Here is a 25,832-nt window from a genome sequence, read left to right as displayed (position 1 = left end):
TTTTCCCTAACTCTTTCGGTTTGTTACTTTGGACGAAGTATCTAATGGGAACAGTTTTAGTGTACAGCTTTGTGCCATTAGCAATTATATATTTATTTCTGCTTCATAACTACAACAATTACTTAAAAATTTATATGTACTTAGAAAAAGAAACTTCAATCATATGTTTAATGCTTTTGGATGTACACGGCGAGAAATTCTCTCCTGACTGGCTGGAGAAAATAGTTATATAGGGATAGCGTACGATTTCTGCTTAAACCACTCTGAATCACATATATACATTCGTTAAAAGGACAATTTATCAGCAGCAGAGTTGGCCTTTACAGGTAGTGTTGATTCAGGAACGCACCCACGGAGTGTCCACCGTGTCCAGACCTCCCTCAATACTTTTTAACTCGACAAAAATTTATATATTTTCTTAATAAAATTTTACTTGTTTAGCAGAAATATACTTGATACAGACCGAAAATTGGATCTTACTTATAATCTGTACTATTTCTTCTCTGATAAAAAAAATCTAATTTTATATTTTTTTGTGAGATTATAGATGTCAGTACTTAAAAATTACTTTTTTTCCTCTGTAGAATAACCCGTCGAACCAAATTATTTACGAACGATTCGAAGTTGCCGACAATAAAACGCATTGTCTTGGAAGAAAACGATTTTCATCTCCGACACAGCGCACCATAGATAACGTAATTATATAAGATTTGTCGTGGTTTTTCAACATGCCAATCTCATACAAAACGAGCCAGATTTCTCGTTAACTACAACATCTACATGCGTATATTTTCCTTCCGCGCTTGGGTTCTTTTCCAGGGCCTGCCTTAGGTGGTGCGGGGCCCAATTGGAAAAATTTTGCGGGGCTCCAGGTTTACAACTAACTTGCACCAAGATCTGTAGAACCAATATATAAATAGATAGATAAATAGATATTGATACGAGGGTCAGTCAAGAAGTTGGTTGCACTGCTTAAGAATATAAAACAGGATAGACATTTTACTTTATTATAATTTTATTTATATCGTGAAGTACCTTTCCATTCACAATCTACGTTTCAACGTAATTACCTGCGTTATTTAAGCATTTGTCGAGGCGTGGTACAAGTTTTTCTATGCCTTCTGCAAAGAAATCCCGTCCAATGCCCGATAACCATTCTTGCGCTGCAGCTTTCATCTTGTCATCCGAGTGGTATCGTCGCATTGAAAGTTCTTCTTTCATGGGACCAAACACATGGAAGTCACAGGGTGAAAGGTCTGGGCTATAAGGAGGGTGATCCCACACTTCCACCTAAACTTTGTCAGAAGTTCGCCTTTTGTTGTGCTGCATGCGGTCTTGCATTATGATGCAGGAGCACAATGCCTTTAAACAGTTTACATAGTCGTCGATTTTTAAGTGTTAGGCGCAATCGTTTTAGTGTTTCACAATAAGAAGATGCATTAATTGTGGCATCGTTCGGCATGAACTCTGTATGCACCAAACTTTCTCTGTCGAAAAACAGCGTCATCATCACCTTTTCCGCAGATGGAACAGTTCGCCACAATTTTTTTTTTTAAGTTGGGGAAGTGGTATGTGTCCACTCGATCAAGCTGCGATTTGTTTCAGGTGAGAAATGGGGAATCTAAGTCTCATCTTTGGTCACAATTTTGTCCAAAACCTCATTTCCTTTCTTTTGGTTACGTTGCAGAAAGTCAAGCAAACTTGCAAAACGCTTCCCTTTACGTACCGCCGTCAATAGACGAGGCACTCATTGTGCACAAACTTTATGAAATTTCACCTGATCGGCAATAATGTCATGCACACTACCATGAGACATACCCAATTCGTTTGCGATTTCGTCTATTGTTACGCGTCTTTTTGCAAAAATGCATTCATTCAGGCGACCAGCGATTTCCGGATTTGTCATAGTTGATGGTCTTCCCTCGCGCTCAGCATCGTCAATATTTGTATACGTCCATTCTCAATCATGTTGCGACACTTAGCGATAGTTTGACGTGCCATTGCATTTTGACCATATATACTTCATGCAACTGCTGATAAATTTCAGTGCAGCTACACCTTTTCGCCCACAAAAAACGAATCACTGCATGCATTTCCAACTTGGACGCCACTTGCAGCTGTCGAGAGGTGTTTACGATTGATTATCAGAACACTTTTACTTGTCTCCTGAAAGCCGCTACGTCACGATGCAGCTACATGTCTGCAGTGTTACCACACAGTTTCATCAAAATAGCCTTTGATCGAAAATATTTACGAAGGAGTGCAACTAACTTTCTGACTGACCCACGTAGATATAGATATAGACATATTTTGCTCTCCCTGCTGGTCTAGTGATTATACCCATTTTCCTTTATAACATTTTTCCATCTGCAAAATGTTCAGGTGAAAAAAAAACTAACCCTGTTCATTGCATATAGCAGTCTTTTTTCAGAGAAATAACTCAATTGGAAATGCAGACTGTGAATGAATTTTAAAATACGTGTATCATCGTTGTACCTCTCAATTTTTCAAGAAGGTTCTGTACCAGTATTTCATAGTTTTCTTCTCTTACAAGTAAACCTATCGATGTCGAAATCTAGTTTCCTGACCAAACTTGGCAGAGAAGTGTGGACTATCAAGAAACAAGCGGAAGCAAAATTTAAGGTGCTTCCGTACATGAAGACGGCCGCAGTGGCCAAAATCATGGTTGATCAGAATAAGCCATAACAATGTGTTTCAGGTTTAAAAATTTCATTTTATTTGTAAAAATGCTAAATGGATGAAAAACGAAAACACATTAACCGACACCAGGAGGAAGTAGATATCTATTTGAGGGTGTGATTACCATGGCCGCCAACTTGTATCTCGCTTTTTTTGAAGACTCATGTAATATATAATATTGGCCTAGAATTTTACGAGAAATACAATGTTGAAGTCTAAGTTTCCATAAGTTTATATTTGTAAGAAATAATTCAATGCACGTTGATATGAATTCTTTGGTTCAAAGATTTCTTAACAGCTTTATCATTTTGAAAAGAATTCAAGTTAGGAAAACCTAATATACGCTAGTGAGTACATCGTAGGTAGCTACTTATGAAATGTATAATCAGCTTGAAATCGTTATCAACTGCAGACAAAATGAAATAGTGAAGAGATGATCACAAACCTTAAGGAACTGATGGAAGATGGATGACATTTTCCGTTGGATTTTGAGTTAGGAGACAAATCTTCACAAGCAGCCATCTATTCAGTACGCACTACTATACATTCTGTTTTCCTGACTTGATTTTCTTAACAAATAGAAAAAAACGGTATTCACAGGAGTATCATATGGCATAATCAGTAAGAACGCCAGGAACTTTTACTTAGTAGGGTGTTCAAAATAAAGATAGTGTGCATCCAGAATAATGATATGCATTTTTAAACAAACTCAAAGAAAACAACATTTTTACGCCCACGAGTGTGTGTGTAAGGAAATTTGGAGCAGTATTAGGGTTGTTGGGAGTGTGCAGAATACTCCCTGGACATAATATCTATTTTTACAACAGAAGTTAAAAACTTTAAAAAAAAATAAGAAACTACTGCAGCACTAAATTCAGAGAATATTTACTTATGCCCGGAAACTTAATACAAACTATTCATTTACTTGTTAGGGAGAGTTTATACCCTCCCTCGTACCGTATTGCAATAGGTTGTTGTGTGTACTTGACAACCGTGAGTAGGAGAGCCACTTCGGGGACCTCGTGGGCAGAATGACATGTAATAGGAGCAAAATTTAGTCATAGGGATCACAACACAATTGTTTGCTTTGGGCATAATATGATCTTGAAACGGCACTGGAGAGTAGATTAGACAGCACTAGCGCGGGGCACCCTTAGGCGCGGGGCCCGATTGGAAGCAATCGGTCCCATTGGCTTAAGGCCAACCGTGTCCTTTTCCAACGCGGATAAACATGATCCTTATCAAGTACGGATCCTATTCACTCAATCTTCTTTGTAAGTTGAACCAGGCCCGTATCCAAGGGGGGTCTAGGGGGCCCGCCTCCCCTAAATTTTAACCGGTCCTAAACTTTTCACGCCAGGCTTGCAAATAAACTATAATATGGTGATGAACTGTAATACGGTTGGATCGGGCCCCGCTTAACCTTTTCCGCCCCCCTACATTTTTGGGTTGGCTACGGGCCTGGTAGCCAGCCCAAAAATGTAGGGGGGCTGATCCAACCATAATATAGTTCATCACCATATTATAGTTCATTTGCAAGCCTATCCTGAAAATTTTATGGGGCCAGTAAACATTTAAGGGGGGCCCGGCCCCTCTAGATCCGCCATGGATACGAACCTGAGTTGAAAGACTTGGATCACTGTTGAACTCGGCACGAATATTTTCTTTCCCTTCTTTCAGTGATCTGCCCTTGAGTAATATTTCTTTATAATTAATATCCTGCCCCCCTTCGTCAACGGTATTTCAGTGTCTACGATAGTGATTGGCTTTAACTCGAATGTATTTTCCCTTACAGCTGCAGATCGCTTTTTGCACTGCCGTACCCTTTATCTTCTGTATTCGAAATCAATGTGCTTTCTTCACACCTCACTACAAGAAATATGAAATATTATTGGGTGTTGCTACGTCAAATACTCAAGTGCTTTTCGGTTTTTCATCTCCCATGTGCTATTTAATTTATCTTGTCCCACCTTATAATATGCTTGTGTCAACTGTTTTCGCAACTTTTCTATATAATATGATTTGTGTTTATTCATAGCCTACTAAAGATTTTAACGGATGCAAACTTGAATCAATCAAATATTTTGAAAGACTTTCACTTGGTGTTTGCTGTTGAGTGCAGTAGTTGGCATAACAGCTATCTTTCTACAGAGGGTCTAAACCCTCGTATTATTACCAATACTTTGTAGGGAAAGATGTTCAATTTAGCGGAAAGCGAAACCTGAGAGAGTTGAAGATAGTTCAATAGATTGGTATGGAAAGAATCTGGAACTTCTCTGCGGAGATGAACGATGGGTAGACGTGAAAGGTTACGACCGACAGCCCACCAAGCTTTCCGTTCAATAGAGATAAAAGAGCATTCAGGAGATTCAAGATGGGAAGGCTTGCAACAAGATCCTTCAGGATTTTTTCGAATGACATACTGAACTGGGTTTCTGTAGTGCAGATGGGATCAATAGTTTACAGCAGTGAAAAGGATTACGTAACGGTTAGTATAAAGTTAATATAAAAAGATCAAAAATAAGAAAATAATAATAATGATACGGGAATATTGTAAGCTACTCCGTAGAAAATTTAAAAAAATCTTTTCTAGCTTCTCCTTTTTCAGTAATCTTATAAATCATCTACCAAATCTATTCTGCTCTCCTTCGAACATTTTAGAAGAATATAGTTTCTGTTAACATCAGCAATTTCAGTAATGAACTTTGGAAGAGTCTATTTTCAAGAAATATGCTAACATTACATGAAACGAAGTTGTTTTTCTTGATTAAACCTTTGCCTAGTTCTAGAATATTGTGCTTCTTAACTGAAACTTGCTATTAAACGCATGTTTATAGCTACTGTACCGAAGATTTTCAAAGGAATTTTATCTCTTAGCGCTCTCTTATTTGAATATTATTAGCATCAAGGGCGTATCCACGGGGAAATTCTATCGGACCTTGACTTCGCCCAAAACTTCGTAACCCAGGAACGCACTCACGAGACATCCACTTGCTCCAAAATCCCTAAAAATCTTTCGACTTTAGACTATACAACAATAGTAGTTTCTGTGTTCGCGCCTGATTAGCTCGGTGCACGAGAGCAGGGTTCGATTCCCGGTGAGGGCATGTGCGGTTCGGATCTTACTTTAAGTAAACCGAGCACGCACAGTCTCGGTGCTGAAAATGGATATTAAGCTTGATATCAATCAATTATTACCTTGAAATTGCCCATAGCTAAGTTGTTGAAAATAAAGTAATGTGTATTTTATATTTTGTCAATACGAGTATATAGGTTGAAACCTACATCATAAAGTGGGAGCTGAAGCACGTAGTACGATTAGTACTCTTTTCCCGGTAATCGAACCTGGGACCTCGCGCACTGCAATCACACGAACTAACCACATCACAATCAAACGGGTCTGTGGTGATATTTTTCACGCATGTTAGTAGAAAGAACTATTTTTTGTAAAAGTGTCGATACTTCTTACAGGAAGAATAATGGTTATGCAGAACTTTGAAAGTAAAGAAATACGCGAAATATGTAACGATGAGCAATGCCTTGAAAATCTCCCCTCAAAGGTATGCAACTTGGACGTCAGGAATAATAGTTGGATTGCCTACCTACCTCAGAGACACAGTGGTCAGAACTTTCTCATAAGTTCTGACGCCAAAAGTCATAGGATAACGGTAGGGAACTTAATGAGGTTGCGGAAATATCACTAAAAACTACTAGAATAGAGCAAAACATTGTCAGTGTTGTCACTTGGAGATTTGTGGGTAGAGAAAAACGTCGTGTACCATGGTGGCGTCAACCAGACGGAGCTATTGGTATTTGAGGACAGACTGATACTTTGTGGTAGATAAACAAGACATTCGGTTTTGGAAATCGCCAGGGCATTTAACTTTTCATATTCTGCAGTGTCAGGAGTGCACTGTAATTAACATATTCGAGACTATGATCTATCAGGGACAACACAGTACCTACCCAAATGTGCTTAAAATCGCAACTGGCGACGTCTAGGCAGATTCGTCCGGGCAGACAAGTAACAGTGCGGAATTGGCAGCACGTACATTGTAATATAGCGTTTTTCAAATGTCAGTGCAGTACAATTTGGTCTTCATGAGGTATTGCAGCCGCAAACTGATTCCAGTGCTCACGACCATCGCCATCTGTGACTCATATGGTTCAGGAATACGACGTAGATTGAACATTAGATGACTGGCAACGTATAGCATGGTCAAATGAGTCATATTTTCAGTTGGTATGCGTGGATGGTAAGGTTTGAATGTGATGCAGACTCCATGAAACCATAGACTCAAGTTCTCAATATAGCAGTCACCATACTGCTGGTGACTCCGTGATTGGGCGGGTCATGGATCATTGCATGTTTTGGATCTTCTGATCCGCTTGAACAACCAGACATTGATGGTCATCAATCACCATGTTCAGTTGCTTAGTAACCATCTTCAGACCTTTATGGACTTGGTAGACCCTGTCAACAATTGGATTTTCCAGAATAATAATGCTCCATGCCACCAGGCCGCAATGATACGTGACTGGTTTGAGGAACGTTTTGGCCACTTCCAATGCTCGATTTGGCTCCATAGATCTCTGAACATGAACCCTACTGAGCACAAGTGGGATATTACTGAACAGGCCGTTCGTTCTCATTACCCTTCACCTGCAACAACCACCGAAATTAAGGACGGCAAACGAGGTTGTATTGGTACACATCCATCCATGAACTACTAGCAACTTGTCGCCCACCCTCTACGACGAGCTACTGTTGTTCGTCACGCTTGAGGAGATGTCAACGTTTTCAGTCACGTACATAATGATTTTTGGCATTTCATTGTATTATTATAGAAAAGTAAACTGCATGATCAGAAAATACTTGGTATTTGAGTGAAAATGAGAAAAAGAGTATTATTTTTTCATTATGGAAAAATAAATATTGTTAAGAAATGCTGTACCGTGTACCAAAACAATTTATTCAAACAAATGATGCTTAATAATAATAATAATGAACTATATTATTACTATTAACCTATATTAATAACCTATATAATTATTAAGATTGTTTTTATCATGGGTCAAATCATATGACCTGATCAAATAAGAATTGGTTGACCACTTTTAATTTTTAAAAATATTTTTATGTACGATTACAATATCAATTGGCAACACAAAACTGGTTTTTAAACATTTTTGGCGTTATGCAGAGTCGTTCTGATGTTTGATTAGTGACATGCTAAAGAGTTCAACTAACATATATTTCCTGCAGTAGTCAGACCTTTAGTATGACGCTAATCATACGTCAAAACGACTCTGTATAAGGCCCTTTAATTCTAGTCCGTTTCTGAGGCTGACATTTGTATTGAGTAGTGTATGCTAATTAGTGGCTTTGCAGACGTTAACGTAAATTTATAAATTTTAGGACTAATTATTCAAAAACATTGTAACAAAAAAAAAACTCTTCTGAACTTTCTCTTCTTCAATTTTGTCTCTTAGCATGAAAATCTTCCTAATAGGTGAACTCTAATAAGTTAAAATTATTCCCTAGGCTTATTATCGAAAGTGATAAAATTCCACTTTTTAGAGCTGAAGTTTATATTGAAAGTGTAAAATATCATTTTTTAAATATTATAGATGCATATGGTACTAAACTCAATATTGTTAGATTAGGATTAGGAATTAGATTTTGTGGGCGTTCGCCATATATGGCCATGTTAGCCCGTTACATACATGAGACATGACGTCCTCTTCGACCACACTGCCCAAAGAATTGGTGAAAGAAAGAAAAGCCCGGGATCATTATGTTAGGCATCATGGTATTTGCTTGATGTGAATGAGAAAAACCCAGGAAAACCTCACTTAGGATGGCTGGTCTGTCGGTACGTTTACGAACGAGTATCCCCACCGGGAATCGAACCCAGAATCTTTTGCACCAAAGACAAAAGGTTAGCGACTACGCTACGCGAGGTCACTCACTATTGGTAGAGGAACGACATTGATAAAGGCTTCATAGAAGTTTTATGATTTTTATTAAAATCTGAAATTTTGTAATTTTTGCAATGTTTGAAGTATGAATACCTCTGGTTGAACATGGATAAATCTATTTTTTACAGAATATAAATAAAATAATAGTGAAAATTTCAACTTTGATGTATGAATGTGAACACAGTTATGGATTTTCAAAAAAAAAGAAAGAAAGAAAGAAAGAAAGAAAGAAAAGAAAAGAAAGAAAGAAAGAAAGAAAAGAAAATAAATGTACGAAAACGCATGTTAATGCCATTCTCAACCATTTTTTTTTCTCAACTAAATACTTCACTAATTTGAATCATAGAATACATTGTTTTAATTTGTTATTTGTATTTTAATGGTGTATGACTTTACATTAAGATTAAGCTTACAACTTGCAAATAAAAATGTTAATTTTGAAAAGTAAATAAAATGGATAGCCAATCACAAATAAAAGTAAGGTAAAGTATTGAAATAGTAAGAAATATAAAAGAGAATTGGTAAATCTGAATCTGATTTTTTTTTAAATTGAATTAACAATAAGCATAGCAGGTAAAGATCCAATTTACTCAATTTGTTTCCTAAGTGACTATTTAGAACATAGCACTAAGTTATTAATATATTTCAAACTCATGTCATAAATTATAGAAAGAGAATTTGACTAACGTTGAAAGTAATATTTACTTCTCGGAGGAACTGGCAGTTAATATAAGAATATAAACAAAATTCTAGACCTTGCAACCACTAAACAAATTCTGGACTAGAAGTTGGAGTGGCATTTTTTGCCTGTTGCTATGGTAAGAATGCCTGCGATGGAATAGGAGGCATAATAATGCATGAAGACCATGAAGATCAAATCCTTATTATAGAGAAAATATGTGAATTCTTCAAAGAAATAATTAAAGCTATTACCTTTTTTTATTTTTGTAGAAGAAAAAATGTTACTAATATGGAAGCAATTAAAACCAGAAATGAAAATTGCATGCAAGTCAAAGTATCAAGAACATATTACATATTTTATAGCTATTCCGAAAACTTAATTAGATAACTTTGAAAATGGACATTTGCAAAGTCATTGTATTTTTAAAACTGTGTTCTTGAGGAAACAAATCCAAATGAAACGGTAGCATGTCTCTATGATGAACAGTGGTAGTTGCCAGAGATTGAATAACTCAGTGCAAAGAGAAATAATGTGTTTGAACGTTTTTATATTGCAAAACCTACAACGTCTACTGGTGATCATGTGTGCACATCTGTGGAAATATTCTAGTAAATTTATCAGCTCTTCCAACGGGCAACAACCAAGCATTCTACAAAATCTCTCTGAAGAAATAAGCATGTTTGTTTATATAACTGTATAGCAATTAAAATATGTATATTGCACAAGTAAAAGTCATCTCTAAACAATTGGGTAAAGTGCAAATTCATGCTAATTGTCCAATTTTGGATAATTCATAACTTTTTTCACAGTCAAAAATCGAAGTTGATTTTTTTACCATTATTTTCTAGTATATAGATGTATATTCTGTAAAACAAATAGATTTTGTACATGTTTTACCAGAGATTTACTTCGAACTTTGGAGAACATACAAAATTCCAAATTTTTTAAAAACTTCATATAACTAGTATGAAGCTTTTATCAATGTTACTATTCTAGCAATTGTGGGTATAGTACCATAATTACTTTTAATTAACAAAAATTAAATTTGATATTTCATTCCTTCACTATAGACTTCAGCTCTAAAAAAATGGAATTTGATCACCGTTAATATAAACTTAGGGAGTAATTTTTACTTATGAGGATAAACTTATTAGGAAGCCTTTCACGTTATAGAGGCAAAATCAAAGAAGAGAAAGTGCTGAAGAAAATATATTGTTTGTTGCATTGTTTTTAATAATCCACTCCTAAGATAGACGAATTTACGCTAACGTCTGCAAAATCACTAATTTGCACACTCTACTCAACACAAATAACCGCCACTCAGAAATGAGCTGAACTTAAAATTTTAGAAAACCAGTTTTTTGTTACCGATGTATATGGTAATAGCAGATAAAAATATTTTAAAAATTACAAATGGTTAAGCAACAACAACAATAACAAAAAATGTGATCACATCATAAAGTATGATGCTCATATAAAATTCTAGTTTTTTTTTTTTTTTTCATTCGAATAAAGATTCAATGCAACTTAGCTCTTTACTCCAGTTTCGCTCTTTAAAATGTAACGTAACTCCTCATATGCGTTTTGTTGGAGAAACGAGAGACAGTCTAGACTACTGAATTAATTCTCTTCATATTCAGAATTCAGAAATAAAGTCCCAGAGGATTACTTTTTAATTCTTCCTTTACAGAAGGTTGCCCATGCAAATAAAGGAATTAATTACTGTTATGAAAAAGACGACACATAGCGAATATAGTCCCATAACAATTGTGTGTCAGTATGTATATGAAATGAAAGTTTTCTTCTAAAATGTTCTACATTTTGAAACAATCTAATTCATCATTATGTAAAAATATTAATTGATGTGATTCTAAGACCATAGGTATTATTTTTCTACTTACTCTTACGTATCTCTGTTGTGATCACTAAAAGAGATATATTAAAAATAAAATATTTGAGTTTATCGTCTCACTATTATGCCCCTTTTGGCTAAGGGAGACGATGGAAGAATTGATGCAATGAGAAAATGAAAGAAACGGGATTACCCCGTAAATCCCTCGGACACGATGTTGTCCACACAAATTTATTTGACCAGGGATCAAATCAGCGACCTCACGTGTACTTTGCTTAATAAATTTGTGTAAAGGGTGAACCACATAATGACATTTTTTCTCGCAGTACGTGCTCCAACGTCGGTGCTGAATATCTATATTCGACCACTCCTTTAGCACGCTATTAATTGCTACCATGAGACTACATTAACTTATAGTGACACTATTTTTTAATTTAGGCGAAACTATTATTATCAAAGTGTTGTTCCGTTTTGTATCACATAAAAAAGTTTTTTTAAAACCACTTTCGTTAACGAATAAATAGATGAAATTGACACTACAACTTAAAGCCTCTAGTACAACAGTCACGAAATACGTGAAATAAAACTAGAACTAAAATAATCTACTAATTTTCTACCGTTTTGTACCACCAAGAAAATGTTTTGTAACATGCACATTAACGAATAATGAATGATACAAAATGATTAAGTTGTAGTATATATGACTCACATTTCAATAAATTAAATGAAATGAAATGAAATCTTTGTTTTACGTCCCACGGTTATGCCGGTTAGGCTAAAGGAGACGGTGATGATGAGTAATGAATGAAATGGTGGAATGAAGAAAGTGGGAGGAAACGGGAGCACCCCGAGAAAACCCACGCACACGGTGTTTGTCCACCACAAATTCAATAAATTAAGTTCCAAAATATTTTATGAGTTTAGTACTTCGTGAAATTCGTAAAATAATAAACTTGTTCCGCCATCGACTAATTTTTTAAAATAGTTGCAATATATTCTATGAGTTTTGTACAATTTTGTATTGCGACAATTAACAACATAGAATCACAGATTTATTGCATCACCGTTTCAAATTTCAACAAAATTGATTCCAATGGAGCTTGTAAGCTTTGTACATTTTTTTGAGACCAACAATATGGTGTGTGGTCCTTCCATTAACAAATAGTGGACAAATTAAAATTTACTCAAAATTTAATGCATGTAATGTTATAATCACGGAACTGATAACATCTAGTACCAAAGAAATGTTTGTGGTTGGCACCGTTTCCATTTGTAAATAATACGCCATACAAACTCATTAATTGTAGTATCATCTACTAAAGTTTCAACAAAAAACAATTTTCAAAGTATTCTACGAGTTTCATACAGTTTTAGATTGCTAAGAAAATGTATCGTGCCATGTTCATTAAGGGATCTGGTACAAACTTAATTACCTCTTCAATTTACTACCTAGACTACATTAATAACAGATTTTGAATACCAAAGTAATGTATGAGTTTTGTATAATTCTTTCGCCATCATAATAATTTTGTACTGTGTTGATTAACGAATAATGAAGAGTACCGGTACGAAACTCATTAATTGTAGTGCATTTGTTTCGAATTTCACAAAATCAGTTGCCAAGTATATAATCATCTTTACGATACATACCTTTGAATCAGTTCAATCAAGTGATTGCATAGTTCCTCTATGAACTATATCAACGAAAATGATGTATTTATCAATTTTATTTAAAATTACACAAACCGAAATAGGTAATAAAAAATGTACTAGGCATCATTTTGAAAAATAGTGGTAGTGGGGTATTAAAGACCCAATCTTGTTTTTGTGTACCATGTTTTCCTATAGGAACTACGAAAACCAGGGTGGAAAATGAACAAAACACTATATGTAATATTGTCCAACAATAAGACATTTTTTACTTCATTATAATCTTATAAAAACAAACAAAAAATAATTTTCTGGTGCGTGGGATCCATGGTACGATTCCAGCTTCCACCAAGTTGATTTTGTGGTTGATAAACACCGTGTGCTGTGTTTTTGAGGGGTTCTTCCGTTTCCTCCTACTTTCGTCATTCCATCATTATCACCTATTTCATCATCGCCGTCACCCTTAGTATCGGTGCATAATCGTGGGACGTTAAACTAATAATAATAATAATAACAATAATATTAATCACCTACCTTTTCATCCTTTTTGGTGAAATGTCCGTTGTCAAGTTCAGGATTTTTATTGATAACTTGCGCCACTGCTATGATTTCATCATAAGCGTTTCGAATTGGCATACAGAGGAGAGAATCGGTGTGGTAGCCTGTAATCCTATCTACTTCATCGTTAAAGCGAGGATCCTGTAAAGATTAAGAACAAATAGTTTATGAGAAACAATGTTTTGGAAAAACAACTTTAGCTACTTAAATTTAAAAATAGCATTAAATTCATACCTGTATCCGCTCAACATTATTATGTGGAACATTATTGAATAAGAAAGAAATATTTTCAAAACAGACATAGGAAATTTCATTAATATAGGGTCTTAAAAAGTGTAGCACATCAGTACTTGAATACAAATATTATGTTTGATTGTATTATTTAAACAACCGTCTCCAAATTATACAGGATATTACTTATAGTTTACGGATGGTGATAGAAAGTAGAACCCACAGTTCTACTCACAGAAACTAGTTAAGCATATAACTGGCATGATCGGTAATGGGGAATGTAGAGATTTTTATCTCTTGAGAATTTACGTCCCTTTGAGCACTGAGGGTGCAACCTGTCTCATACACCTCCTGTTCAAAGTGAATTTGAATCACTGTCCAGGATTGTTTATTCATTTATTTATTTAAGAACAGCACAACAGGCATAAGCCCAATTATTGTGTTGGTGTATTACAAAATAAATTTACAATAATTTTCTTAAATATATTATAATTCATATTGCAGATGCCAATTTCTTTGTGTCCGATACATATTTTGTTATATAAGAACGTATTCTCCAGAATGATGACTTCAGTAATATATATACTTGCAATAGAACAGGCCAGAGTTATCAGCACGAGTTGTAAGTGTCAGGAGACGAAAATATAGTGTCGATACCAGATCCATACACTTGAACTCGTTTTGTATTACTGTACTTCATGGAGAAAGTTCTGATCTATCACATTTCGCCTTTGTTCAACTGTAGGGATTCAAAAGTTGTATATTAATGTAAGATTATTTTCGTAACATGGATAGATTCCAACTGTGCCAAGTATTTGAAAAATTTAGATGGGACTTTTTCCAGTTGCTGTCGGTATTGTTCTGATGGGTTCCAGATCAAAGCAGCGTATTCAAGTTTTAATCAGACAATGAATAATACATTTTTGTTAGTGTGGTGATATTGTTAAACTCCTTTCCAGTTCTAATTATGAATCCTAAAAGAGATTTGCGAACTATGTTCAGGACATGGTTATTAAATGTCGGTTTCATATCAATGTCATTCCAAAATCTTTGATTGAATTTAGTTTATTTAATAAGATCTGATTTACTGAATAATTAATCTCTACCTGATTTTTGTTTCTAGTGAACGATAAAATTTTACATTTATTTATGTTTACACTAAGTTTAATAAGAGGACACTAGTTAGCAATATTTTCTAAGTCATGTTGTAAATTGAGACAGTCAAGAATGGTCTTTATCCTAGCATATATTTAGAGGTCATCTACAAAGACCAATATATGACATCCGCCCAACGTCCAAGATCTAACAAATTTGCTAAAAAGTCTGTGATAATTGCAAGATTTGTGCTGTTGATTTGTGTGGAAGAAAGCTACATTAATATGCTGAAATTACTGGTTATATATGGTCAATTATTCGTCGGTGTAGGATTTGTTCAAACACCTTTGCTAAAGTAGGTACTATTGATATGGGCCGATAATTATTTATTTCATTTCTATTAATTGTCTTTGATATTGGGCAATCTATAGATGATTTCCATTTATTTAGGAAAACGCATTTTTTAAAGAGAAGTCAAATGCTATCCATAGCGGATATACATCCCTTTATAATATGGGGGTATACTATCGGGTCCAACAGCTGTTCTGGGCTTTAATTTTTTGAATGCCATTTCTACTTCAGATAGAGTGATTTCTCTACGCTAAGTGACTCTAGCTTCCCACTTACATCAGTTACTAAATTGTCTATAGTGATATTAGTGACGCCTGTGTCAGGCACAAATACTGAAGAGAAATACTGGTGGTAGTTCATTATCATGGTAAAGTTAACTCCCTTCGTAATTAAGTTCCCCCAGGAAGATGTTTAGTCTTATTTTTTAAGTTCCTTAATTCATTTGTTATAGTTATCGATGTTATTTTCGGTCTCTTGTATGAACATGCTGTACACCACCTTTATTTATTTCTTTATTTCCCTACCTAATTCATTGAATTTACTTCTTTGTTACATTTGTATTCTTTTTATGATAGATTACTTTAGTTTTCAGTTTTTTTGCATAATTTCATTTGTAAACCAGCACAAATAATTGTTTCTAAGTGACATCCACTTATTGAACAGACTATAAATAATATTATAGAGATTATTAACTCAGTTGTTGATGTTTTTATAGTTCTAGAGACAGTTCCAGTCAATATACAAAAATTCAATATACATCCCTAAGAAGTCTGCTTTCCTAAAATTGAGTCCAGATATATATTGGTCTTTTTCTTTACCTTTGTGGTCCACTGCTGTGTCACGTATATGCAGAGATTAGTACCTACATTAGTTTCACGAAGAAAGAAAACCAAATCCATTTAAGGAGGGTCAGAGAGCATGGTTGAGAATAACACGGTTATCTTCGATAACAAAGTTAGTGTTTCATTGTTGCGGAAGTACGGAGGCCCGTGAATAATACAGAAGCAGATAGCTGCAAACACATTTTTAGTAAAAAAAAAAAAAAAAAAAAAAAAAAAAAAAAAAAAAGAGGACAGCAAAAGAATAGTAAAGACTAACGCAGAGATGCTCAAACCGATTTTTATGGCACCCAATTTTAGCAAACATTGAAAGGAATTACAACCCGAGTTTGCGAGGACACTTTTTCCAGACGAAAAAGTTGTAAGGGCAGGGGGGGGAGAAATAAGGCATCCTACGGATGAGATTATTCAAAGTATTTTCACACATATTTTGCTTAAAAAAATTCTTATTAGCTAGATGTTAGGGATTTAGCATGCTGAGCCAAGTCTCTCCTTAATTTATACAAATATACTGTACGTATTAGGGAGGCCAAAATTTTCCTGAATCCGAATTCAGGAATAGCAAATTTCACTTTGTGGATTTCTTAAAAATTCCGGAACTCAGATCGGAATTTTCTAAATTCCGGATTTTCCAAAATCCAGAATTTTTCCGAAATCAGAACTTTTCTGAATTCCGCAATTTTTCCGAAATCCGGAATTTTCCGAATTCCTGAATTTCTCCGATTTTACTTTCCGGCTTCCGGAAAGTAAAAATTCAAATTGGCCATCTCTAGTACACCGTATATATAGTTTATTTCCTAATTGACTGATATCATCGGAAGCCTATATCAAACATTAAACTAATAAGTTATTCTTATTTAACTTGGAAGCATATTTGATAAACAAAATAAAACCGAAAATCAGTAAACATTAAGATGAAACACTTTGTCTGATTATTCAATGCAATCTAGAGGCCACGGTGGCTCAGTGGTAGAGCGTTCACCTCTGGTGCTAGGGGTCCCAGATTCGGTGAACTTTGTGGTGGACAAACACCGTGACGTGGGTTTTCTCGGGATTCTCCCGTTTCCTCCCACTTTCTTCATTCCACCATTTCATTCATTACTCATCATCACCGTCTCCTTTAGCGTAACCAGCATAACCGTGGGACGTAAAACTCAAAGATTTCATTTCATTTTCAATGCAATCTAATCTTTTAAAAAAATATAGTAAAAAAGCTAACAATACAGTAAATCAAATTACTATACTGATCGTAAAATTAGTTGTTAAGTACTAAAAATAGAACCGTTTTTTAAATGATTGGAATACTACAACTGAGTATGTGTTAAGAAGAAATTTTGTCTTTTACATAAATAAGAAAAATATTATGTATTTAAATATTAAATAACAATACATTCTAATCTCTCTCTCTCTCTCTGTATATATATATATATATATATATATATATATATATATATATATATATATATATATATATATATATATATATATATATATATATATCAGAGAGGGGCGATCAACTGAAAACCGTTCGTTCCATGTATTATTGGTATAGTGTATAGGAGGATATTGTTTGTTTAATAGTGTGTAAGGGACGTGTTTCCGTTTTGCAGTTATAACGAGTTAAAGATAGCGTTCAAGATTCCCAATCCGTCCAAACAGAACCAGTTTGCCGTCATCCAGTTTCTGAGTACCGAAAATTGTCAACCAACTATAAGTGTTCCAACGTATGAAAGACGTGTATGGTAATGCAGATGTCTCCAAAACAACAGTGGTGGACTGGGCAGGAATATTTCGTAAGGGGTGGTAACAAACTACTGATTATCCCCGTCCTGGTCAAGCCCAAGTTGTTGCCACAGAAGACACGCGTGAAAAGGTGCGGCTATAGCTGCGAATAGACGCATTAATATTCAATCCATAGCGTACGGGTTAAACATGAGTTAAGGTACGCTCAGAAAACTGTGCAAGATTTGGGGTATCATAAAGTGTGCGCGCAGTGGATCCCTAGGGTGTTGAAGGAAGTCCAAAAGTTGGAGCGTATGGGTTGCGCCATTGAACATTTGTCACGTTACCATTTGGAAGATAACGACTTCTTGCTTAGGATGAAACTTGGTGCCATCATTTTGAACTGAGTTCAAAGTCTTCCAGTATGCAATGGAAACACCCGTCTGCGGGGAAGGTTATGGTGTCTCTGTTCTTTGATTGCCATGGACCATTATTGCTCGACTTCAAGGAATCAGAACAGTTCATCAACGCCGCACGCTACGGTCAAACTTTGACACAGTTACGGAGAGCCATCAAAAACAAAAGGTCTGGTTTATTGACCGCTGGAGTCATTTTGTGTTGCATGACAACGCATGTCCACACGTTGCAAACCAAGTACAGGATTTGTTTCAACGATTGAAGTGGGAAATGTCGCGATACCCGCCCTACGTCCCCTAACCTTTCACCTTATGATTTTCACATTTTTAGGCCTCTAAAGAAGGCATTGAAAGATCAGAAATTTCAATCTGACGCTGAGGTTCAGGACGCTGTGCGTGATTGGTTTGATAGACAGTGGTCCAGATTTTACATGGACGGCATTTGTAAGTTAGTGACACAGTGGGACAAGTGTCTCAACGCTCATGGTGACTTCTTCTGAACAATATTTTTACTGCACGCTAACCATAGACGCCTCTAGATAGTGTACAAGTTTCTGGTCGAAATAAAATTTATTTCTTGAATTATGATCACTGAACGGGTTTCAGTTGATCGCCCCTTTTATATATATGAAATCTTTAAGTTTTACGTACCACGATTAAGCCGGTTAGGTTAAAGGAGACGGTGATGATGAGAGATTAGTGAAATGGTGGAATGAAGAAAGTGGTAGGAAACGGAAGAGCCCCGAGAAAAACCCACGAGCACGGTGTTTGTCCACCACAAAGTCCACACGGCACGAGCTGGGATCAAACCAGGGACCCCGAGCACCGGAGGGGAACGCTCCACCCTTATATATATATATATATATATATATATATATATATATATAGCCTACAAATGAAAATGACTATGTTTGAGACTTAATAACTCTTGAACCACCCGATCGAACTCAATCAAATTTTCAACATAGATAAGTTTTTTTTAATTATTATTATTTCACTATTATGGTCAGGGGCGGACCAAGAGCCGGGGAACTCCGGTGACTGTGCGGGGCGCCACAGTCACTAGACGCCAAAACGAGAAGCAAAAAGTAAGTTTTATGACGTGTTTTCTACTGATTTGTTTTGTTTATATTCTTGTAAAGTAACGTCAATTACATCATCTTTTTCCATTCCACCGTGGAAGAAGAGAATTTCATGGTACTAGGGGGGCTGTGTTGACAAATGGAGACACGGTATGTAGAAGAAAGTGGAGAGGAAGTTGGTATTATTTATAGAGGGCCATGTTCTTTGTGAACTTTTCTCAGACAATGAATGTTATTGGATTTTATGTACAGACGTGTTCAAGACTCAAGCTCGAAAAATGCAATGTTGATGTTGCAGTCATAATTTTGGAATTCTAGAACATGCAATTTAATGGTTAAACAACCAATTTAGAATCCTTCATTTGTTTATTGACAATTGAATTAGATATATCACCATTGAACAGCAGATGGCATTAGTAGAGGGGGAAATTCTGAAAGTAGTGTTTCAGTTGCAGACAGCTATTGTGGTTTCTAGTAACAAATTACAGTTTGAAGTGTTGTGGTTGCAGTCTTAAGCAGTTACAACATTCAAAGCGTTCAATAGTTCGAATGGGCCAGATTAAAGTGATCGTGGCATGTTTTGGGTATTAATCTTCTATTCTGTGAAGTCCTGTAATCGTGGCATAGTGGGAAAAACCAGAGAGCTTTCTCTTCATAAAGTGGAAGTTACCATAACAATTCTGGCGGAAGGAAGATATACATAATGACAAATTGCTGGTAGAGTTGGGGTAGGGCAAAAATCTGTGAGTAGAATCTCTGTTGCAATGAGCAAGAAGCAAATATATCAGCAAATGAGGGTTGGGAAATGTGGGCGAAATCCAAAGCTATAGCTAAGAGGTATCAAACAAATAAGATTGGCGCTGGGAAACAAACGCAAACCCTAGAGACTTAAGCACAAAAGTGACTGAGTATGGTGCAAACATTTCGCCTGAAAATGTTCGAAGGATTCTGTGTTCTGAGGGAGTAAAAGCAATCAGGCCAAGAAAGAAAGGAAAAAATATTCCAATCATGGCAAAGTGGCGCCTCGAATGGGCACGAGGCCTATAACATTGGACTGCTAATGATGAGAGAGTAGTGTGTTTCAGTGATGAATCATGTATCTTTGTGTCTGCTGAATGTTCACAACATGTGCGACGTTGACCTGGGAGGAATTCAAGTTAAAATGTATTTAATAAACCGTGAAGCATCCTACTTCAGTCATGGTCTGGGGTCTGATCTCTGTCTTCGGGCCTGGAAGACTGTATATAGTAGAGAGGACATGAAGCACGACCAATACCTACAAGTGCTTCAAGAAGAACTGCTTTCCCAGACTGCAGTCTGGTTTCATGACGTACAATTTATCTTTATGCATGATGGAGCCCCATGCTACCGGACCAAAGCTGTGATAAAATTCTTCGGGGTCACCAAAATTAGTGTTCTTCCGTGGCCAGGCACTAGTCCTGATACGAAACCGATTGAAACCTTTTGGAGATTCATAAAAGAAAAGCTAGAGAAGAAGCACATTAGAACCAAACTTCAATTGATCAAAGATATCAACAATTTGTGGTATCACGATGCTGACTTGAAGGCAAAACGTGCTTAAGTCGTACATAGGATGCCACAAAGGATAAAAGACTTAATAAAGAATAAGGGATTTCATAAGGGATTAATCTATGTGTGAGAGATAATTTTCTTGAAAGTATTCCATTTCATTTTTTGTTTCTAATATGGATATATACACTGTATAGTAATCATATATGAATGTCACCTACGCATTTGTTTTACTGATCTTGAAAAGCATATGCCACACCCACTAGCAATTAGCACAGAGTTACAAAGCAATAATTTGGACTAAGTTTGAATGTGTTTTCTCACTTAATATTGTAAGAACAGTAAAATATTTAGAAACTGAATGTTGAGTCTAATAATTTGAACACGTCTGTAATTTACTCTTTTAAAGTGGTAGTGGAGGGAAAGCCGTATAAAGAACCTACAGTAGACTACTTTCTTCTGATTTCTTAGAAACGCCACGCCAAAACTGTCGGCCTTCGTTAAAGTAGTGTCTAGGAGATGTTATTGTTTCGTTATGTACAGTTCTTGCTAAATCATTCAATTCGATAGTGTTTATGAAATAGAATATACCAGTCTGCAACAACATATTCCAGTGCGTAAGACACGTACTTTATGTGAAATGTATTTATTGGTGTTTCAAAATATGTTATTAGAATAGGTGGTTAAATAGACGGATTCATGGTAGAATAACTCCTGATGTTATTGATATAACAAAACAATTTATAATATAGCAGTAATTATATCACCATTAGTAGGATTCAATAAATACTGATCGATATTGTTTTTGTTTATACACATCGGAACATTAATAATAATAGACTAATAATAATAATAATAATAATAATAATAATAATAATAATAATAATAATAATAATAATGTAAATATATATTACTAAATACTAAATATTAAAGTCAGTGTAACAATATGTAAAATATAGGCTAGGGCGCCAAAGTCACTTTACTGGGGTGAAAATTTTGCCTTGGTCTGCCCCTAATTATGGTGCAACTTTGGGGAGGGAGAGGGAGAGATATACAGTAATGATCGATATCCATAATTTTCGAGGTCGCTGAGAACAACAGTGACACTTCCGATGCCGTTTAAATCCAAATTCAACCCCGCAAATTGGGGGGATGGAAAGATATATAAAAATGATCGATATCAGATAGTCCTTCAGTAATAGTAGAAAGTGACTGACTAACGGAATACCTTACTAATTCTTCTTATTTTAACCCAGCGAATAGGGTATTTGACGCTAATATAAAACTTTTCATATTTTCCATTGAAATAAATAGCATAGTGCATATTTCCCAAATAGAAAAATATTAGTATGGAAACGTTGAAGTAATTTATATGAAAAAAACAGGTACCAAACAACAAAGCAGAATAAATGTTTCTTTGTAGGCCTAGCAACGATTCATGTTATTTGGAGCATCCAAGCAACATAAAGTGATGAATGAATGACTATAAAAATATCGATAAAGGAAAATCAGAAGTAGAACAAAATGGAAAAAAAAAATCTAAAAGGAAATATATGTTTTATGGCTAAGAAAAAGAAGAAAAATATAAGAGATCTTTGGTACAACTCCAGATGACGCACACGAGAGCGTTTCTGTTTCATGGTGTTTGATTTCTCATTACTTTTTTCTGCTTTTCTTTGAATTTTTAGCCCAAAAGAGGACTCTTTGCACAGTATATCTTTTATGATGTCAAAAAGGTCTTGTACTCGCTCATGTGGAAAAGAAAAGCTGAAGCAGAAATTGTCCCAAAATAAGTTTTTCTTCCATCCATATAAAAGTGACTAAGATTTGAATAATGTAGAAGAAAGAAGTACAGATCGTATTAAATACGCCAAGAGTAAATTTTAAATTCCCCATATACATATCTTGAATCTTCACTGTATTGAAGATATCGTAATATAAGTGTTTTGTCTGAATTGAAGCTCTTTGGAGAGTTACCTCATACTTTTGGTGTGTATGTTCTGTTCATTAATATCCATCTGAGTGGAATCAAGGCGAACTTCGTCTACTAGTAGTTTCACACCCACTGTCTGTAACATTAATTACTCCTCACTGCATTTCATTTGTTTCCAGCCATACACACTTCTTAAGAAGTGCACAGTAAAATTAGCTGTTTCAATTCAACACAATGATTCTATGTTAAAACTTCGACATTAAGTCTGTTACTACTTCAACTCCATCCCATGTTGGAATAAAAAAAAGGTTAAAATGACACTCGTTAAATCAACAACTTGATATGATGAGGAGTAATTTTAGGATACATTGCCAAACAACTATACTTAAAAAACATTTTTTTTTTTACTAAACAGGCATGGCTCTTATAAGAGATATTAAAGTGTAGCATAGATTATTTATAAATGTTACCGGGATCAAAATTGTCTGAAAATTCGCACGTTTTCAAAACCATTTTCATGAATGATTATAGAAAATGTAATAGGTTGTTTGTTACTGGGTATAAATGTCAAATATGAGGCGTAAAGCTTTGATGACAGAAAAAATCTTTAAACAAATTTTGAATGTCAGTTGTTACATATTTATGATATTCTTGAAAGACAATGTGTACACTTCAAGTTACAGTATATGTATATCTATCCAATACACACAATTATGAAGCGGTTGTAATATCTTTGCTGAATCATTGTTCTTACCAAACAAAAGGTTTCGCTGACCACTGACAAATAATGCAGTTATTAATTTGATTAATATATCAATGACTTGCGTTTACCATACTAGTTGAGATGTTCCTAACAACACATGTTAGATTATTATAGCGCTGTTCCTATTCCTGCGTTCTTTCATTAATTCTTCTTGTTATGTATCACAACTACAGTGTCATTTTGACGCAGCACAACACCCTCTGTGTGTCAAATCGGTAACAACAGGCCTGTGTTAACTGTAACACCGGACTCTTGATATTTGAAATAGTACCCAAAAGTGGTAATCATGATTGGACCACTGGCCTATGTTAAATCGAGGTGTTTTAACACAATCTTTTTTTTTTTTTTTTTTTTTTTTTTTGCAGTGTAACAAGGGCCATTCTTCATAAATTCAGCAGCTTATTACTGTAAGTGACATTAGTATGATAATAACATTATAAGTGACATTAGTATGATCATTATAATAACATTAGTATGATACTACAGTAATAACAACGAAATTTATTCTTTTTATTTATAATTTGTTCCCACGGGAAGATACAGGGTGGCTAAGATAAAAGAGGCCTCATGTCTTATAACTCGTTTACTGTAAATACATCTTACAGAATAGTAAATTATTATTATGAAGTAATGTATTATTATGAAACTGACTACTGACAACGCAGCATTGATCACTAACAGCCGTTCAACATCACGTGACGTCGCTAGAGCGCAGTATTATTTCACGTTCAGTATCACATCTTGGTCACTCTGTAGAAGAGTTTAAAATTTAAAAAAAAAGTTTCTATGTCAAAATTTAGGATTCAAATACCTCAGGACTAACTTAAATTCTCCACTATTATAGTACAGCATTATTTCGCGTTTATTAAAGAAATTAGTCCACAACTGAGACATATACAAACTAAAGAATTTCTTTGAGCTAAACAAAATCGTAATGGTAAATGTAAATTCTCATGGTTAATTTTCGAGGAAATTGACAAAAGAAACTAATATTTTTGCAAAGCTAATGTGAAAACCACGCCATTTATTATAACAAAACTGATATTCCCCATCCCTTGATATTCAAATTTTTCATTATGAAACTAGTAAATGGTAGAGCATACAACGGTTATTAAGATATAGTCGAAAATTAGGATTAAGTTAACTCTTAAACTTTAATTTTTACATGCTTGAGAGAAAATCCTCATGTATAGTTTTTGAGAAAATAGGGAAAAACTAAATTTTATGGTGCTAAAAGGTATGTTGTCGTTACCAATAATAACTGATAGCTTTTATTCGGCTGGAATAGAATGTTTATTTATTTATTTATTTATTTGTGCACTGTATGTAGAACATACAATGTTAAATAGCAAATTGTATTTGTTGTCGTCGTCTAGCAGTGAAGGACGTACTCTTAATGGTCACATAAATACTTCTAACAGTGACGCATATACCGGGTGTATCAAAAGTCAGTAGCCGTAGTCAAATTCTGTTACGGTTATAAAGATATGAAAAAATCATACAAAAAGAGAAAATTTGTTGGAAATAGATGGTTTTCAATGTAGAATGATGGCTATTTTTTCAATTGTATCAACCAATTGATCTCTACACTAGTGAAATGTCCAATGTTAACTGAAAAAGCAACGTTGCCAGTTCAACAGACTGATTACTAGGGCCCTCACCATACCAACAATACAGTATTGTTGAGAAACCCATTTGAGGTATTTTGAGTTGAGTTGAGTTGATTTTTGAGTTTAACGTCCCTTTCAGCAGTGAGGCTGCATAAGACGGGATCTACTGATTAAAGTGGAATCCGAACAACCTGAGTTCCCTTCGGGAATCGAACCCGGATCTCCCACGCCAAGGGCGGGTACTCTAACCGCTTAGCCATGAAGGAGCTTTTGAGATGTTCTGTCACATTCTGTCACATAATAATGTAAAGTTCTTCGTGTCATTTTGCTTGCTTTTACATTCCATTCGAACAAACTTCTAATTGAAAATAGTTTTGTTTCTCAGTTAACATGGACCGCATGGAGCAGAAAGTGCTGGTGCAATTGAAGAAATCCACAATTTTAAATTTAGAACTATCTACTTGCAACAAGTATTCTCACTTTTCTTTTATTTTTTATGTGTTTATACTCACAATAGACTGACAGTATTTGAGAACAAGATCATGAGACGAATATTTGGACCAAAAAGGAACGGGAATGGGGAATGGTGGAAACTTCATAACGAGGAACTACATAATTTATACAGTTTACCCAACATTGTTAGGGTCGTCAAGTCGAGGAGGCTTAGGTGGGCGAGTCATGTAGCTAGAATGGAAGAAAGTAGAAACGCTTTCAAAGTCTTGACTGGAAGACCAATCGGAAAACGACCATTAGGAAGACCTAGGCGCAGATGGAAGGATAATATTAAGATGGATCTCGCAGAGATTGGAATACAAAGTAGAAACTGGATCCAGTAG

The 25,832-nt window shown here is 35.2% G+C and overlaps 1 protein-coding gene across 1 annotated transcript in view; it reads right to left on the bottom strand.

Moving 5' to 3' along the window:
• Positions 1–25,832, bottom strand: part of LOC145668405 (dual 3',5'-cyclic-AMP and -GMP phosphodiesterase 11A-like) — a 713,632-nt gene that overhangs the window by 234,752 nt on the left and 453,048 nt on the right. The window contains exon 5 of the mRNA XM_081736207.1: positions 13,401–13,565. Coding sequence (XP_081592333.1) covers positions 13,401–13,565 — 165 coding nt within the window. The remainder of the gene's footprint in view (positions 1–13,400; positions 13,566–25,832) is intronic.

The sequence above is a fragment of the Thermobia domestica genome, chromosome 13 (genome assembly GCF_964235325.1).
Source record: "Thermobia domestica chromosome 13, izTheDome1.hap1.1, whole genome shotgun sequence".
Lineage (NCBI taxonomy): Eukaryota > Metazoa > Arthropoda > Insecta > Zygentoma > Lepismatidae > Thermobia > Thermobia domestica.
Note: the sequence above shows the minus strand (reverse complement) of the source record. Positions and strands in the feature narration are given on the sequence as shown.